The 18,582-nt window shown below is 38.0% G+C and overlaps 1 protein-coding gene across 1 annotated transcript in view; it reads right to left on the bottom strand.

Moving 5' to 3' along the window:
• The window catches only part of ATRX (ATRX chromatin remodeler), a 291,152-nt gene that overhangs the window by 145,946 nt on the left and 126,624 nt on the right, over positions 1 to 18,582 (bottom strand). The window contains exons 14-15 of the mRNA XM_028137791.2: positions 7,469 to 7,571; positions 5,896 to 6,108 (exon numbers count right to left, since the gene is read on the bottom strand). Coding sequence (XP_027993592.2) covers positions 5,896 to 6,108; positions 7,469 to 7,571 — 316 coding nt within the window. The remainder of the gene's footprint in view (positions 1 to 5,895; positions 6,109 to 7,468; positions 7,572 to 18,582) is intronic.

Below are 18,582 nucleotides of genomic sequence, written 5' to 3'. Positions count from 1 at the left end.
GGCCATCTTGTGTCCACATGGGGGCAGGATCTTTGACCACATGGGGGCAGACATATTGCGTGTTGGAGTGATGGTCAATCTGCATATTACTCTTTTATGAGATAGGATAGAGGCCTGGTGCAGGAGTGGGGGCCAGCTGGTTTGACCTGAAGGGTGTCCCAGATCAGGTTGGGGGTTCCCTTGGGGCGTGGGGCGGCCTGAGCAAGGGGCCTGTGGTGGTTTGCAGGCCAGCCACGCGCCCTGGCAACCCAAGCGGAGGCCCTGGTATCTAGAATTTATTTTCTTTCTACAATTGAAACTTTGTAGCCTGGAGCGGAGCCAAGCCGGCTGCTCCCTCTGCGGCCGGCAGCCATTTCTGTGGCAGTCAATTCATCTTCTATAATTGAAACTTTGTAGCCTTAAGCGGAGGCTGGGCCTGGACAGGGTGTGCGGAAAGCTTTGCTTCCCCTGTTGCCGCCGGCAACACTGGCTTACTCTCTCAAGCTCCGTTCTGCCACCATTTCTTTTTTTTTTTTAAATATATTTTATTGATTTTTCACAGAGAGGAAGGGAGAGGGCAAGAGAGCTAGAAACATCAATGAGAGACATCAACCAGCTGCCTCCTGCACACCCCCCACTGGGGGATGTGCCCGCAACCATTGTACATGCCCTTGACCAGAATCGAACCTGGGACCTTCCAGTCCGCAGACCAACGCTCTATCCACTGAGCCAAACCGGTTTCGGCCACCATTTCTGTTTAAATTTGTTTACCTTCTATAATTGAAACTTTGTAGCTTGAGTGGAGGCTTAGGCCTGCAACAGCTCGGGGAAAGCTTGGCTTGCTCTGTTACCTGGGAAACCTTGCTCTCTGTGGCTGTAGCCATCTTGGTTGGGTTAATTTGCATAATTGATATGATTGGCTGGTGGGCGTGGCTTGTGGTGTGTCGGTGCTACGGTCAATTTGCATATTACCTTTTTATTAGGTAGTAAGATATCGGTTCTAATCTGTCTGGGAGATAACTGAAGGGGTGACATAAAACACTTGTTACTGCTTCACCTAACTTGAAACTCTGGTGGGAAAACCAGAATGCACTATTAAAAAGAAAAAAAAAAAGGTGTCATGGCCAGTGTTGGTTGGAGTGTTGTCCACGTAGCAAAAGACTGTGAGTTTGATTCCAGTCTGGGCACATACCCAAGCTGTGGATTTAATTCCCAGTTGGAACACGTATGGGAGGCAACAAATCGATATTTCATATCAATGAATCTCTCTCCCCTGGCCCTTACTCTTTGAAATCAATAAAAAAAAAAAAAACTATAAACCCATAGAAAGCAGGGATAAGACATTACAGGTGGAGATACAAAATTGACCACCTAAGGCCCAGAGAAGAAGCTGGGGTGAGACTTTTGGAATTTAAAACTAGCAATACATACAGAGCTTTACTGGAAAGATAGAAAATGAATTCATCCTAAGTATATAGAAAAAGACCCCAAAACATTAACTCTAAGAAATGTAAACAAAAAGTATAAACAAAAAGAACGTAATCAACACACACTATGTGTATGTACACATGCACATGTGTATATGAGACATAGAAGAAATATGCACTACATAGCCCTGCTGTAAATATTTACATGGTTACAGTCATGTGAACATTGACTTCTGATTTAACCATAACTATGATATAACCACACTGAGAAAATGGGAAAAGGAAACTAACTTTGGTAGGTAGTAAATGAGAGCTAAATCTACAACTTCCTAATAATGCAATGAGAAATTAAGAAATAGCATAAGCATAATAAGCAGAAACATATAGGTAAAAGCAAAGAACAGCTAAAAGAATTGAGAGTTGTTTATACTGAGTGGAGAATCCAGGTAGAATAGAAAATTATTTTTTATTCCAATGTAGCCTTATAGTAACATATGATTTTTTAAAAATATATTTGTATTGATTGCAAAGAGGAAGGGAGAGGGAGAACAAGATAGAAACATCAATGATGAGAGAGAAGCATTGATCAGCTGCCTCCTGCACGCCCCCCACTGAGGATCCAGACCACAACCTGGGCATGTGCCCTGACCAGGAATTGACGGTGACCTCCTGGTTCATAGGTCAAAACTCAACCACTGAGCCATGCCAGCCGGCAATAATATATGATTTTTAACAATGCATATACAGGGGTTAGCAAAAGCAGGTTTACAGTTGTGAGTACATGAAATACAGTGTATTCTTATGTTATTATTTATTGTATTATTTATTTGTATTACAACTATAAACATACTTTTGCCCAACCCTGTATATTCAATTTAATAAATATAAAAATTTAATTAGAAAATAAACATTATAATCCAATTAAAAATAAATGGAATATGATAATACACATTTAAACTGCCTGAAATAAAGGGAGAGGAAAGGGACTGGTGAATACACAATATAGTAGATATGTTGTAGAATTTTGTACCTGAAATCTGTATAAATTTATTAACCAGTGTCACCCCTATAAATTCAATAAAAAGGAAAAAAATTTTTAAAGGGAGAGAAAAATACAGCATATGCACATACACTGATGTGGTTATGTGAAACACACATATGTATACTGACAGGAATCAAAATTAGAAAATTATAATATAGGATTTTAATGTCTATTTACCAAATTGTTATTTCAAAATTTTAAATAAATTAATATCACAGAAAGTGACAACTAGATTTAAAGTACCTCTAAATGAAATCCAAGAAGAAGTATATATTACCACCTATGAGTATTTCTATCAAAAAAAGAACTGAGAGAAAAACCAAGATGGCGGCAAAGGTAAACAACTAAACTGCCACCTCACACAACAATTTCAAAACAACAACTAAAAGACAAAACGTCTATCACCCAGAAACACGGGAAAGCTGGCTGAGTGGAAGTTTTACAACTAGAAAGAAAGAGAAAGGAGCACAAACGCTGAAAAGCTGAGGTACGGAGGCACAAGAATCAGGCTGGTGGCGGGCAACTGGGTGCGCGGCTTTTTTTTCAACCCGAAGGGAGATAAGCTCATGATCACTCTGAAATCCAGTTTCTGGGGACACGCGGGTGACCCACACGCCTACAGGGAGAAGCTGGACTCTCGGCCATTGGGTCAGAAAGTAAGGGAGACTTTTTTGCAGAGGTGCGCCCAGCAATCATTGTTTACTGCGCTGGAGCGTGGGACGCGGAGACTTGGAAATGCAGAAAAGCAGAGAAGGCTGGCTGGTAGCCATCGCTGTTTGCCACACCCTAGCCTAGTGACGCCCTGAGACCCCACCCCGCACATTCTACAAACCCACCCAGGCTCCACACAGCAGCTTTTGCATATAAATGGCCTTCCCTGTGGCAGCTTAACCAAATAAACTGCAGCTCCAGTCAGACTGCTCCAAAACCACCAAATCCCAAGCAAAGAGGAGAAAACTGTAGTTCTTGCTGTAGATCCTGCTGGGTGGCCTCAGACAGTAGCTGACCTGCACCCCATTAGAGATCCAGAAACTAGCGTATCTACTGGTTGGTGTGAGACGACACCAGATTTAAACCACTCTCATAAGGGACACATTCAAGAGGCAGACTCAGTGAGCACCAAAGCCCCACTGGAACAAGTCCTGCCCCATAAACGTGTCTCCAGCATAGCAATTCTTCCGTTATAGACACAGTGGGTCCTCACAGCCAATTGGCCTGGAGGTCAATTCCTCCCAGTGACACCAACAACAATCAAGACTTAACTACAACAAGGCTGTACACACAGTCCACAAAGGGGTAAACCAAGAGTGTCCACCTCAGGTAACTGGGAGGCTGACCTATTGAACCATATAGGACACCGAGCACACAAAGCTACCCTACCAACTCAGAGAAGCAGCAAAAATGGGGAGACAAGGAAACAGATCACAAACGAAAGAAATGGAGGAGAACAAACGAATGGACATAGAGTTCAAAACCACGGTTATAAGGTTTTTCAAGAATTTCCTAGAAAAGGCCGATAAATTTAACGAGACCCTTGAGGATATGAAAAAGGACCAACTAGAAATTAAACATACACTGACTAAAATAAAAATATTATACAGAGACCCAACAGCAGACTAGAGGAACGCAAGAATCAAGTCAAAGATTTGGAATACAAAGAGGCAAAAGACACTCCTCCAGAGAAGCAAGAAGAGAAGAGAATCCCGAACGTTGAAGACAGTGTAAGAAGCCTCTGGGACAACTTCAAGCATACCAACATCAGAATTATGGGGGTGCCAGAAGAAGAGAGAGAGCAAAACACTGAAAACCTATTTGAAGAAATAATGACAGAAAACTTGCCCCTGGTGAAAGAAATAGACTTACAAGTCCAGGAGGTGCACAGAACCCCAAACAAAAGGAATCCAAAGAGGACCACACCGAGACACATCATAATTAAAATGCCAAGGGCAAAAGACAAAGAGAGAATCTTGAAAGCAGCAAGAGAAAAACAGTTAGTTACCTACAAGGGAGTACCCATACGATTGTCAGCTGATTTCTCAACAGAAACTATGCAGGCCAGATGGGAGTGGCAAGAAATATTCAAAGTGATGAATAGCAAGAACCTACAACCAAGATTATTCTACTCAGCAAAGTTATCATTCAGAATTGAAGGGCAGATAAAGGGCTTCACAGATAAGAAAAAGCTAAAGGAGTTCATCACCACCAAACCAGTATTATATGAAATGCTGAAAGGTATTCTTTAAAAAGAGGAAAAAGAAGAAAAAAGTAAAGATAAAAATTATGAACAACAAATACATATCAACAAGTGAATCTAAAACTCAAGTGAATTAAAAATCTGGTGAACAGAATAAACTGGTGAATATAATAGAATCAGGGGCATAGAATGGGAATGGATTGATAATTCTCAGGGGGAAAGGGGTGTCTGTGTGGGAGGTACCGGAAGAGACTGGACCAAAATCATACACCTATGGATGAGGACAGTGGGGGGGGGGGGGGGGGTAAGGGCAGAGGGGGGGGGGGGAACCGGGTGGAGGGAAGCTATGGGGGGAAAAAAGGAGAAACAACTGTAATAATCTGAACAACAAAGATTTATTAAATTTAAAAAAAAATAAAGACAGAGAAAAAAGAACTGACTTTATATCTGGTCAGGCATCTATTTCTAACTAATAGTGAATAGGACATACAGTAGCCAAATACAAAACAGGGATGTGACCAGCAAAACTCAGAATCTAGGAAACGCCATACAAATAATCTGGTTTCTTAAACAAATGCACCATAAGGAAACTTCAGGTTAAAATACACATAAGAAACATAGCATCCAAATGCAACATAATATGTAGTGAGTGAGACTTTCTTGGGATTCTGGTACACACCAACTATATTTAGAAACCATTACTATGTTTTTGAGGAAAATGAAGAAATTTTAAATAACTAGATATTTGATATTATGGAATTATTGTTAATGGTTTAGTGTAATAATGATACTATAGTAATGTTTAAAAGATTTTTATCTTTCCACAATATATTCTGAATTACATACAGACAGAATATGATTTCTGAGATTTCAACAAAATAATCTGAAAGTGACAGAATAGATGAAACAATGTTGGTAACTTGAAGTTGGGTAACGGGTACAAAGAAATTTATAAAGCTAGTCCCTCCATTTGTACATCTGCTAGAACATTTTACATAAAAAGGTTATTTAATCATTTTTCTACCCAAGATAAAACACAATAATGTTGGTCATCATATAATTATCTTAACTCTTTCCATGTACCTAATTATATTAATAAAGCATTAAAGGTTTTTAAGTGACTAATAGAATAAAACCAACTATCACTTTAAACCTATGGTTGATTACAACATTCTATTGCTGTAATACTGAAATATATCTATGAATCTATATAAGTCACGTTAAAAAGAAATCATAAATAAAAACTAATTTACCTCTCTTAATTTCTCTCGCTCCCGCTCCCTCTCAGCAATACGTTTCCGCCTCTCTTCCTCTTCTTTAAGAGCATTTTGTGTTTCTGTTCTTAGTTTATCATCTTTTAGAATCTTTCTAATTTTCTTTCTGCCTTTTCCAGGTGACTTGGAATCATCATTTTCATCTTCTTCTTCTTCCTCTTCATCATCTTCTTTATCTCCTTCAGAATTACTCTATGGAAATTAAATGATCAGAGGTAAAAAACAAAGTAATGAACTTATCCATTTCATATGACAATAAATAATATAGCAAGAAAAGGTAGAAGAAAACAGACTGAAAACCCTCAGAATTATACTTTGCAATAAAGAAGAGTATTAAAACACAAACAACCCCAAAAAGGGGGCAAGGAACTGGCATAGATTTTTCTCTGAGGAAGATATAGAAATGTTCAGTAAGCACATGAATAGATAGTCAACATTATTTGCCATTAGAGAAACTTAAATCAAAACCACAAATGAAATACTATTAGGATAACTATTTAAAATTTAAAAAAAGACAGAAAATAACAATTGTGAGGATGTAGAAAAATTGAAAGCCTGGTGCATTAGGAAAATAGTGTGACAGTTCCTCAATAAGATAAACACAGAATTAATACATGATCCGGGCATTCCACTTCTCAGATTATAATCAAAAGAATCAAAATCATGGACTCAAACAGATATTTGCACACCCACGTTAATAGCGCATTCTTCACAATGGCCAGAGATGGAGACAATCCAAATGTCCATCAACAGATAAATCAATAAACACAATGTGCTATATACATACAATGGAATATTATCCAGCCTTAAAAAGAAAGGAAATTATGACAAATGCTACAACATGGAAGAACCTTGAAAACATTATGTCAATGACTATAAGCCAGACACAAAACGAGAAATATTATGACTACACTTAAATGAAGTACCCAAAAATAGGCAAATTCATTGACACAGAAATTATGATGTAGATGTTATGAGGGGCTGGGGTTAGTCAGGAAAGGGGAGTTACTGCTTAATGGGTACAGAGTTTTCCAATTCTGAATGTAATTAAGTCCACTGAATTGTATACTTAGAAATGGTCTAAAAGGTTCATTTAAAACAATGAACCCTCCCTAAAGAGAATAGTGTTGACCTAATAAAATATATTACAGAGAATTGTACTTTCCCTAATTCTTTTTATATACAAGAAACTCAAATTGGCAAACTTCATTGCTAGAAGAAATAATTTACATATGAATCATTATGCAGAGTAAAATATGTCTTCAGAAAATAGAACACTACATCAATTCTACAGCCCTCGGAATGTAAAATAATGAAATTAGAACAGCTTAAAATTTCAATTATATTTAGTTAAGAAACAAAACAATTGATGTCAAAATTAATACCTCTGCATATTTATACATTCAATAAGTCAATCCTTCCACAAAAAGTATAAAAAAGAAATTAACCAATAGAATGTGACAAATGAATGAAATGCTGAAGAGGTAATAACATACTTTCATGGTCTAGTGTACCAGTTACAATTAAAGCACATAGTAAACATCATTATTACCTTGTTTTCACTGGATGAATCTTCTTGAACCTTAATGCGTCGCCTTTTCTTTTTTTGTTTATAACTCCGCTGATTTTCTTCCAACTCTGCTTTCTTTGCAGACCTAAAGAACATTTAAAATGCAAAATAAAATACTTCATGAGGAATTTCCTTAAATGAATTACCTACTATTTTAGAACTGCTTCACCTTTGTGTACATTCTGGAATATGATAGAGAAAACAAAAAGCAAAAGAACTTCACTAGGTTTGAGAAGAATAACTCTCAATTCTATCCAAAGACCAGTATTTTTAAGTTATTCTGAGAAGAGATTTAGCATATAAGTAATAAGATGAGTGAAGGGCCAATATACACATAAAAACATTCACCATCTCTAAAAAAAGCTGATTATGAGAGTTGGATGCTAATTTTTATCACCTCATTTAATTTTTTAAAAGGGAACAACTTTTGATGAGAAAAGTTCTCTCAGCTTAGAAATTGGTACACAAAGTTACATTAATCCAAACAATATGTTCCTAGAATCAAGGATAGATATACAGATCAATGGAAGAGAAATGAATGTCGAGAAACAAAACTTTATATTTATGGTCAACAGATTTTCCAAAATGGTATCAAGACAATTCAATAGGGAAAGATAGTCTTTTCAACAAACTATGCTGAGACAACTCTATGTCTATAAGCAAAAGAATAAAGGTGGACCCCAATCTTGTATCATTTACAAAAATGAACTCAAAGTGAATCCAAGACCCTTAAGATATACATTATAGCTAAAAAATTGTTCATTGTTTTAATTCTTGAAGATTGAGGAAATGGCTACTTGCACATTCTGTTGGGAATAGAAATATTGGCTCTATAAGAAGTTTAAAATATGTATGACAAGTCTTAAAATTGTACAACTTTGACCCAACAATGTCACTTTTAGGAATATACTCTAAGGAAATAATCAGACAAATGTGTGAATACTTACAAAAATATGTGTGTGTAAATATGTGTCTGTGTATGTGTGTTATTACAAGTGTTAAATAAAAATATTTCTAAATATCTGTGTAAGTACGCAAATATTTTTACGACAGTATTTATAATAGAAAATTTGAGAACCATCTAAATATACAAAACTAGAAGATTACTGAAATAAAATTTCAAAGATATTATAAAGGATCACAATTCTAGATGTAAGAACTAAAACTACAAAACTTGTGAAAGAAAACACCACCATATCAAAAAAATAAAATAAAACACCAACATAAATCTTTGTGACCTTGAATTAGGCAATGGATTCTTAGATGTGACATCAAAAGCACAAGCAACCAAAAAAATTGATAAACTGGACTTAATAAAAATTAAAAACTTTTGTGCATAAATGGATACTCTTAAGAAAGTAAAAAGATAACCCAAAGAATGGGAGAAAATATTGGCAAATCATACGTCTGGGTATGGGTCTTATACCCAGACTATATAAAAAGATGGATAATTAAAAATTGGGAGAAGAATTTTTATAAATGTTTCTGCAAATAGGATATGCAAATCACCAGTAAGCACATGAAAAATTACTCAATAGCATTAGTCATTTGGGAAAAGCAAATGAAAATCATGAGATGCCACCACACACCACTAGGTTGGCTCTAAGCAAAATAACAAAAATGACAAACGCTGGTGAGGATGTGGAGAAATTGGGACCCTGATGCATTGAGTGAATGTACAATGGTAAGCCATTATTGTTAACAGTCTGGCAGTTACTTAGAAATTAGGCACAGTGTTACCATATCACCAAACAATTCCACTCATAGGTATATTCCTATGAATGAATATAAAACATATGCCTATGCAAAAATTTACACAAATGTTCATAGCAAGGATTACTCATAATGGCAAAAAAATGGGAACAACCCAAGCATTTACCTACAGATGAATGGAGAAACAAAATGTAGTATTAATACAATGGAATATTATTCACCCATTAAAAGTAATGAAATACCAGGTGACCTCAGCAAGATGGTGGACTAGGAAACTCCAGGCTGTTGTTCTCCCACACAAACAAAGAATAAGCAACAATATATGTTGAAAATTAACTTTGTGAGAACTCAGAAACCAGTTAACAAACTGCAGTAAACAAATAAACATCTAACCAAGAGTCACACTTAAAATGGTAGGAAATTTCATATCATTTCTACTCACACTTGCCCTACCCCCTCTTCCCTGATCACCTCAAAAAGGTCTGAAGGAAGCTGCCCAACCCCCAGATAATTCTGCAGGAAGAAACAAAAATGTGGAACTTCCTTGCACCTTTCGGGACTGAGAGATACCCAAGGGACATAAATATATCTCATCTAACTCAGAGACCATAAAAGCACATGAAAAGATGCTCAACATTACAGCATTTTCCATTCCTGAGGAGACACTGCCCTACTGAGATCCACAAGTCCCAGTAGTGCAGATGAAATAAAAATGTGCACTATAAAAGCATCAACTAATAAACAAAAGAAAGACCTCTACTTATGAATCCGCTAAATTGTTTAAAAAAAAAAGTATCTAAAAAATATTTTAAAATCTCAAATAACAAGGCAGTGAAAAAAACCCATCAAGTATTACGAATAACCAAGTTAACAAGGTAGTTTAGAAATTAATTAAAAGTCTCCAGACATGGAAGACTGATTTACGTGACAGAAAATTCAAGATTGTAGTTCTGAATAAACTGAACGAGATATAGGAAAAAAGAAATGCAGTTCAATGAGCACAGGAATAAAATTAATGAACAAAAGGAGTACTTTAGAGATCGAAACTATGAAAAGAAATCAAATAGAAATTCTGGAACTGAAGAAATCAATAAATGAGATGAAACATGAATTAGAGACCTCAGATCATACAGAAGAAAGAATGAGTAATCGTAAAGTTAGACATCTAAAAATGACTCAGGTGGAAGAGAATTAAGAGTTAACAAAAAATAAATCAACTCTAAGAAAATTATATGACTCTATTAGAAATAGCATTATAAAAATGATGGATATAGCAGAAAGAGGAGAGAAGGAGAAGGGACCAGAGAGCCTATTTAAATAAATAATTGATGGAGAATTCTCAAACTTATAGAAAGAGCTAAAACGTCAAATCCAAGGGATTAACAGAACAACTAATTATCTCAGTGCAAAAACAAGCAAACAAACAAAAACCCACTTTATCCAAGAAAACAATGCATTCCATGTATTAAAACTCTCCAAAATTAATGACTATGAAAGATTTCCCAAGATCAGCAGGGAAAAAGACTGCCCTGTATTAAGAAAATCCCATTAGATTATCATTGGATTTCTCAAAAGAAACCTTACAAAATAGGAGACATTGAAACTAAATATTGAAAATACTAAAGGAGAGAAATCAACAGCCAAAAAATAATGTATCTAGAAAAGTTTTCCTTTAGATAATGAAGGAGAAATAAATACATCTCCAGCCTGGCCAACATGGCTCATGATTGAGCGTCAATCTATGAACCAGGAGGTCAAAGTTCAATTCTGATCAGGGCTCGATCCCTGGTGTGGGGCATGCAAGAGACAGCCAATCAACGATTCTCTCTCATCATTGATGTTTCTATCTCTCTCTCCCTCTCCCCTTTCCTCTGAAATCAATAAAAATATATATATTTTTAAAAAGACTTCTCCAGACAAACAAAAGCTCAGGGAATTTACCACCACAGGATAAGCATTATAAGAAATACTGAAAGGAGCAAAAGACAATACAAAACTGTAAGATGACATATAGACAGACAGAAGAAAAATATTGCAACTCTATTTCAGAATAGGGTATTAAACGCTTCAATATAACATAAAGGTTAAAATAGGGTAAAATGATTTTTTGAAAAGACTCGTTTTTTCTATTTGGAAATGAACACACAACATAAAATGGGACAATTTGTGAGAACAAAAACATAAAAGTAGAGGATGAAAAAGACTGAACTTTCATAGGCAAATGGAGATGAGATGGAATTAGAAGAAAAAAGACTACTGTATATATAAAAGGTTTTTATATAAACCTAATGGTAACCATAAAACAAAAATTAAGCATTGAGACCTGTAACTATAAAAAAAGAAAAATGGCCATAGCAAGACTTTCCCAGTGGTTAGATCATCAGTTTGAGGAGTAAAGAGTCTCAGGTTCAATTCTGGTCAAGTTCACATACCTCACTTGCAGGCTCGATCCCTGGCCATGAGTTTAGGCATGAACGAGAGGCAAACAATCAATGTTTATCTCTCTGTCTCTCCCCCTCCCTTGCACTCACTCTTAAAAAAAAAATCAATGGAAAGGGTATCCTTGGGTGAAGATTAACAAAACAAAATAATTTTTTTAAAAAAAGAGAGAAAAACGGAGGGACAAAAATCATACACTACAACCAAACTAAAATACAAATAAGTATAAGAGAAAATTAACAATGGAGATACAGAGAAATAAGAAAACAAAAGACAAAATGGATACAGAAAGTTCTCATACACCAATAATATTCCAAACTGTAAAAGGACTGAACTCACCCAAAAAAGGCACACTGTAGCAGAATGGATTTAAAAACAAGACCCAACTATATGCTGCCTACAGTGATCTCATCTCAGGTCCAAAGACAAACACTGGCTCAAAGCTAAGGTAGAAAATGACACTTTAAGAAAATGGTATCTAGAGTAAAGCGGGAGTAGGGGTACTGATAACAGACAAAAAGGTAACATAAGACAAAGATGGAAATTTTATAACTGATAAACAAAATTCATCAAGAAGACATAACAGAGCATTAGCCAGTGTAGAGCAGTGGTTAGAGTGCTGTCCCGCGCACCAAAATGTCACAAGTTCGATACAGGTCAAGGGCATGTACCTGAGTCACAGGTTCGATCCCCGGCCCCAGCCCAAGCCGAAGCAGGAGGCAACCAATCTATGTGTCTCTATCACATTGCTGTTTCTTTCTCTTTCTCTCCACGCCCTCCCTTCCATTCTCTCTAAAAAAAATAATTAAAAATAATTTAAAAATCATAGAAAAAATATCCTCGTGTGAGCATTAAAAAAGAAAAAGACATAACATAAATATACTATATGCACCCAATATGTATAAAGCACAAATATATATATAGATATATACATACATATCAAATACTAACAGACCTAAAGAGAGAAACATATCAAATACTAACAGACCTAAAGAGAGAAACTAACAAAAATACAAATATACTAAGGGAACTGAATACCACATAGACAACAGACAGTCTTAAGGATACACCATATGTTGAGGAACAAAACTAGTCTCAATGAATTAAAGAAGACTGACACCATACCAATGATATTTTCTGACCACAACAATATAAAACTGGAAATCAACTACCTATAAGGAAAAAAGCTGGAGAAAAAAACAAATATGTGAACATTAAACAACATCCACATGATAGGGGGCCAGAAGGACAAGAAAGCGAGCAAGGGACAGAGAACCTGTTTGAAGAAATAATGACAGAAAAAAAATACTAGATATAAAACTACACTACAAAGCCACTGTAATCAAAACAGCCTAGTTCTGGAACAAGAACAGGCAAATAGATCAATGAAACAGAACAGAGACCCCAGAAATCAACCTAAGCCATTATGGTCAACTAATATTTGATAAAGGAGAAAAGAGCATACAATTAAAGATAGTCTTTTCGATAAATGGTGGTGGCAAAATTGGACAGGTACATGCAAAAAAATGAAACTATACTACCAACTTACACCATACACAAGAATAAACTCAAAATGAATAAAAGACTTAAATATAAGTCACGAAACCATAAAAATCCGAGATGAAAACCTAAGTAGTAAAATCTAGACACTTCACGTAGCAGTATTTTTTCCGACGCATCTCCTAGGGCAGGAGAAAGAAAGGAAAAAAGAAACAAATGCACAATTTACAATAGCTAAGATTTGGAAACAGCCTAAGTGACCATCAGTAGATGAGTGGATTAGAAAACTTGGTACATCTACACAATGGAATACTAAGCTGCTGTAAAAAAGAAGGAATTCTTACTATTTGCAATAGCTAGGGTGGAACTGGAGAGCATTATGCTAAGTGAAATAAGCCAGTCAGAGAAAGATAAATATCACATGATCCCACTCCTTTGTGGAATATAATGAACATCATAAACTGATGAGCAAAAATTGATACAGAGACAAAGAAGCATCAGACTGTCAAACTTCAGTGGGAAGGCAGGGGAGGGTTGGGGCGGGGAAAGATCAACCAAAGGACTTGTATGCATGCATATAGGCATAACAAATGGACACAGACACTAGGGGGGTGAGGGCATGTGCAGAGGGAGGGGGAGGTCAATGGGGAAAAAAGGAGAGGTATATACTATTATTTATAATATTTTGAACTATAAAAAATAAAAAAAGAAACAAATGGGACTACATCAAATTATAAAGCTTCTGCACAGCAAAAGGAAGCATCAATAAAATGAAAAGGGAAGCCACTGTATAGGAAAACATATTTGCCAATGATACATCTAATAAGGGATTAATTAACTCATACACCTCAACACCAGAAAGACAAACAATACAATTTAAAAAATGGGCCAAGGATCTGAATAGATACCACTCCAAAAAGGACATACAGATGGCCAATGGACGTATGAAAAAATGCTCAATGTCACTAATCAACAGAGAAATGCATATTAAAAGTATTTATGAGGGGAGAAACTAAGATGGCAGCATAAGGTATACACCTGTACGTGCTGCCTCTCACAACCACACCAAAACTACAACTAAAAGACAAAACGACTATCACCCAGAACCACGGGAAAGCTGGCTGAGTAGAAGTTCTACAACTAGAAGGAAAGAAAAAAGCACATTGAGACTGGGTAGGAGGTGCAGAGATATGGAAGAGCAGAGGTACGAAGGCGTGCGAATCGGGCTGGCAACTGGGTGTGCTGTTTTTTTCAATCAAAAGGGAGATACAAGCTCCCAACTGCTCTGAACTCCAGTTTGCAGCAAGACTCTGGGGACCCAAAGTCCTACGGGGAGAAAGTGCACTGTCTGGCATTGGGTTGAAAAGTGAGGGTGGCTTTCTCGCAGAGGAGCTAGCAGGAATCGTTTACTGTGCTGGGGCACAGGGCACGGGACACAGGGACGCGGAAACACTGAGACGAAGAGACGGCTCACTGGCAGACATCACTATTTGCTACACCTGAATGATTCCCTGAGACCCCACTGCACCCAATTTACAAACCCACCCAAGCTGTGCGCATAGGCTTTTGCATATGAATGGCCTGCCCTTTCACAGCTTAACCTAACAAACTTCAACTGGGTCAGAGAGCTCCAAAACTCTCAAACCCCAAACAAAGAAGAGAAATCTGCAGATCTCGCTGTAGCTCCTGCTGGGTGGCCTCAGACAGTAGCTAACTTGCACCTCCTTGGAGATGCAGGAGCCAGTGTACCTAGTGGTTAGTGTGAGACAACACCAGATTTCAACTCCTCACATACATAAGTGACACATTCAAGAGGAAGACTCAGCCGAAACCGGTTTGGCTCAGTGGCTAGAGCATCGGCCTGCGGACTGAAAGGTCCCAGGTTCGATTCCGGTCAAGGGCATGTACCTTGGTTGCGGGCACATCCCCAGTAGGGGTTGTGCAAGAGGCAGCTGATCAATGTTTCTCTATCATCGATGTTTCTAACTCTCTATCCCTCTCTCTTCCTCTCTGTAAAAAATCAATAAAATATATTTTTTTTAAAAAAAGAGGAAGACTCAGTAAGCAACAAAGCCCCAATGAATCCATTCCGGCCCCAAAAGGGTGTCTCCAGCACAGCAGTTCTTCCATTATAGACACAGCGGGTCCTCACAGCCAATTGGCCTGGACGTCAATTCCTCCCAGTGTACCAACAGCAATCAAGGCTTAACTACAACAAAACTGTGCACCCAGCCCACAAAGGGGTGCACCAAGAGTGTCCACCTCAGGTAATTGGGGAGGCTGAGCCACTGGGCCCTATAGGTCACCTACCACACAAAGCCACTCCATCAACACAGGGAAGCAGCCAAAATGCCGAGACAAAGAAACATGTCACGAATAAAAGAAATGAAGGAAATCAAACGACTGGAGATAGGGTTCAAAACCACAGTTATAAGGTTACTCAAGAATCTTCTGAGGAACCAAGATGGCGGCATAGTTAAACAACTAATCTGCTGCCTCACACAACAATTTCTAAAATACAACTAAAAGACAAAAACGTCTACCACCCAGAAGCACGGGAAAGCTGGCTGAGTGGAAGATTTACAACTAAGGAGAGAAAGAAGCACAATCGCTGAAAAGCTGAGGTACGGAGGCACGCGAATTGGGCCGGCGGCGGGCGGCTGGGTGCGCGGCTTTTCTTCAACCCGCAGGGAGACAAGCTCCCAATCACTCTGAAATCCAGTTTCTGGGGACACTCGGGGGACCCAGACACCTACGGGGAGAAACTGGACTCTCGGCCATCGGGTCGGAAAGTGAGAGTGACTTTTTTGCAGAGGTGCGCCCAGCAATCATTGTTTACTGCGCTGGAGCGCGGGGCGCAGGGACTTGGAAACGTGGAAAGGCAGAGACGGCTGATGGCAGCCATCGCCGTTGGCCACGCCCCAGCCTAGTGACGCCCTGAGACCCCGCCCAGCCCTGAGGCCCCGCCCTGAGGCCCCGCCCCGCACATTCTACAAACCCGCCAAGGCTCCACACAGCGGCTTTTGCATATAAATGGCCTGTTTTGGAGCAGCTTAACCAACTGCAGCTCCAGTCAGACTGCTCCAAAACCGCCCAAGCAAAGGAGGAGAAAACTAGCCCTTGCTGTAGCTCCTGCTGGGGGACACACAGTACACAAGGGTACACCAAGAGTGTCCACCTCAAGTAACTGGGAGGCTGACCCGTTGAACCAATAGGACACCTAGTATACAAAACTACCCTACCAACTTAGGGAAGCAGAGAATATGAGAAGGCAAGGAAACAGATCACAAACCAAAGAAATGGAGGAGAACAAGCGACTGGACATAGAGTTCAAAACCACGGTTATAAGGTTTTTCAAGAATTTCATGGAAAAGGCCGATAAATTCAATGAGGTCCAACTAGAAATTAAACATACACTGACTGAGATAAAAAATATTATATAGAGACCCAAAAGCAGACTAGAGGATTGCAAGAATCAACTCAAAGATTTGGAATACAAAGAGGCCAAGGACACTCTTCCAGAGAAGCATGAAGAGAAGAGAATTCAGAAAGTTGAAGATAGTGTAAGAAGCCTCTGGGACAACTTCAAGCGAACCAAAATCAGAATTATGGGGGTACCAGAAGAAGAGAGAGAGCAAGATGCTGAAAACCTATTTGAAGAAATAGTGAACGAAAATTTCCCCCACCTGATGAAAGAAATAGACTTACAAGTCCAGGAAGCACACAGAACCCCAAACAAAAGGAATCCAAAGAGGACCACACCAAGACACATCATAATTAAAATGCCAAGGGCAAAAGACAAAGAAAGAATCTTACAAGCAGCAAGAGAAAAACAGTTAGTCACCTACAAGGGAGCTCCCATACGATTATCAGCTAATTTCTCAACAGAAACCATGAAGGCCAGACGGGAGTGGCAAGAAATATTCAAAGTGATGAATAGCAGGAACCTACAACCAAGACTACTCTACCCAGCAAAGTTATCATTCAGAATTGAAGGGCAGATAAAGAGCTTCACAGATAAGAAAAAGCTAAAGGAGTTCATCACCACCAAACCAGCATTATATGAAATGCTGAAAGGTATTCTTTAAAAAGAGGAAAAAGAAGAAGAAAGATAAAAATTATGAACAACAAATACATATCTATCAACAAGTGAATCTAAAAGTCAAGTGAATTAAAAATCTGAGGAACAGAATAAACTGGTGAACTTAATAGAATCAGGCATAGAATGGGAGTGGATTGATAATTCTCAGGGGGAAAGGGGTGTATGTGTGGGGAGTATGGGAAGAGAATGGACAAAAATCATACACCTATGGATAAGGACAGCGGGGGGGGGAGGTAAAGGAAAAGGGGGGGGTAGGAACTGGGTGGTGGGGAGATATGTGGGGAAAAAGGAGAAACAATTGTAATCTGAACAATAAAGATTCATTAAAAATAAATAAATAAATAAATAAATAAATAAATAAATAAATAAATAAAGAATCTTCTAAAAACCTCTGAGAAACTTAGTGAGACCTCCGAGGAACTTAAGGGAGACCTTCAAGGATATTAATGAGAATGCCAAAAAAATGGAAAAGGACCAGTCAGAAATTAAGCATACACTGACTGAAATAAAGAACAATATACAGAAATCCAACAGTAGACTAGAGGACCCCAAGAATCAAACCAAAGATTTGAAATATGAGGAAGCAAAAAACACCCAACCAGAAAAACAAAAAGAAAAAAGAATCCAAAAATATGAAAATAGTGTAAGGAGCCTCTGGGACAACTTCAAGCATACCAATATCAGAAAGGGGGTGCCAGAAGAAGAGAGAGAGCAAAATATTGGAAATCTATTAGAAGAAATAATGACAGAAAACTTCCCCCACCTGGTGAAAGAAATAGACTTACAAGTCCAGGAAGCGCACAGAACCCCAAACAAAAGGAATCCAAAGAGAACCACACCAAGACAAATCATAATTAAAATGCCAAGAGCAAAAGACAAAGAGAGAATCTTGAAAGCATCAAGAGAAAAACAGTTCGTTACCTACAAGGGAGTACCCATACGATTATCAGCTGATTTCTCAACAGAAACTATGCAGGCCAGAAGGGAGTGGCAAGAAATATTCAAAGTGATGAATAGCAAGAACCTACAACCAAGATTACTCTACCCAGGAAAGCTTATCATTCAGAATTGAAGGTCAGATAAAGAGCTTCACAGACAAGAAAAAGCTAAAGGAGTTCATCATCTCCAAACCAGTATTATATGAAATGCTGAAAGGTATTCTTTAAGAAAAGGAAGAAGAAGAAAAAGATAAAGATAAAAATTATGAACAAGAAATACTTATCTATCAACAAGTAAATCTAAAAACCAAGGGAATAAAAAATCTGGGGAACAGAATAAACTGGTGAATATAATAGAATCAGGGGCATAGAAAGGGAGTGGACTGACAATTCTTGGGGGGAAG

Source organism: Eptesicus fuscus, chromosome 1 (assembly GCF_027574615.1).
Source record: "Eptesicus fuscus isolate TK198812 chromosome 1, DD_ASM_mEF_20220401, whole genome shotgun sequence".
In the NCBI taxonomy this organism is placed as follows: domain Eukaryota; kingdom Metazoa; phylum Chordata; class Mammalia; order Chiroptera; family Vespertilionidae; genus Eptesicus; species Eptesicus fuscus.
The sequence above is the reverse complement of the archived record's forward strand: the minus strand, read 5'-3'. Positions and strand labels throughout refer to the sequence as shown.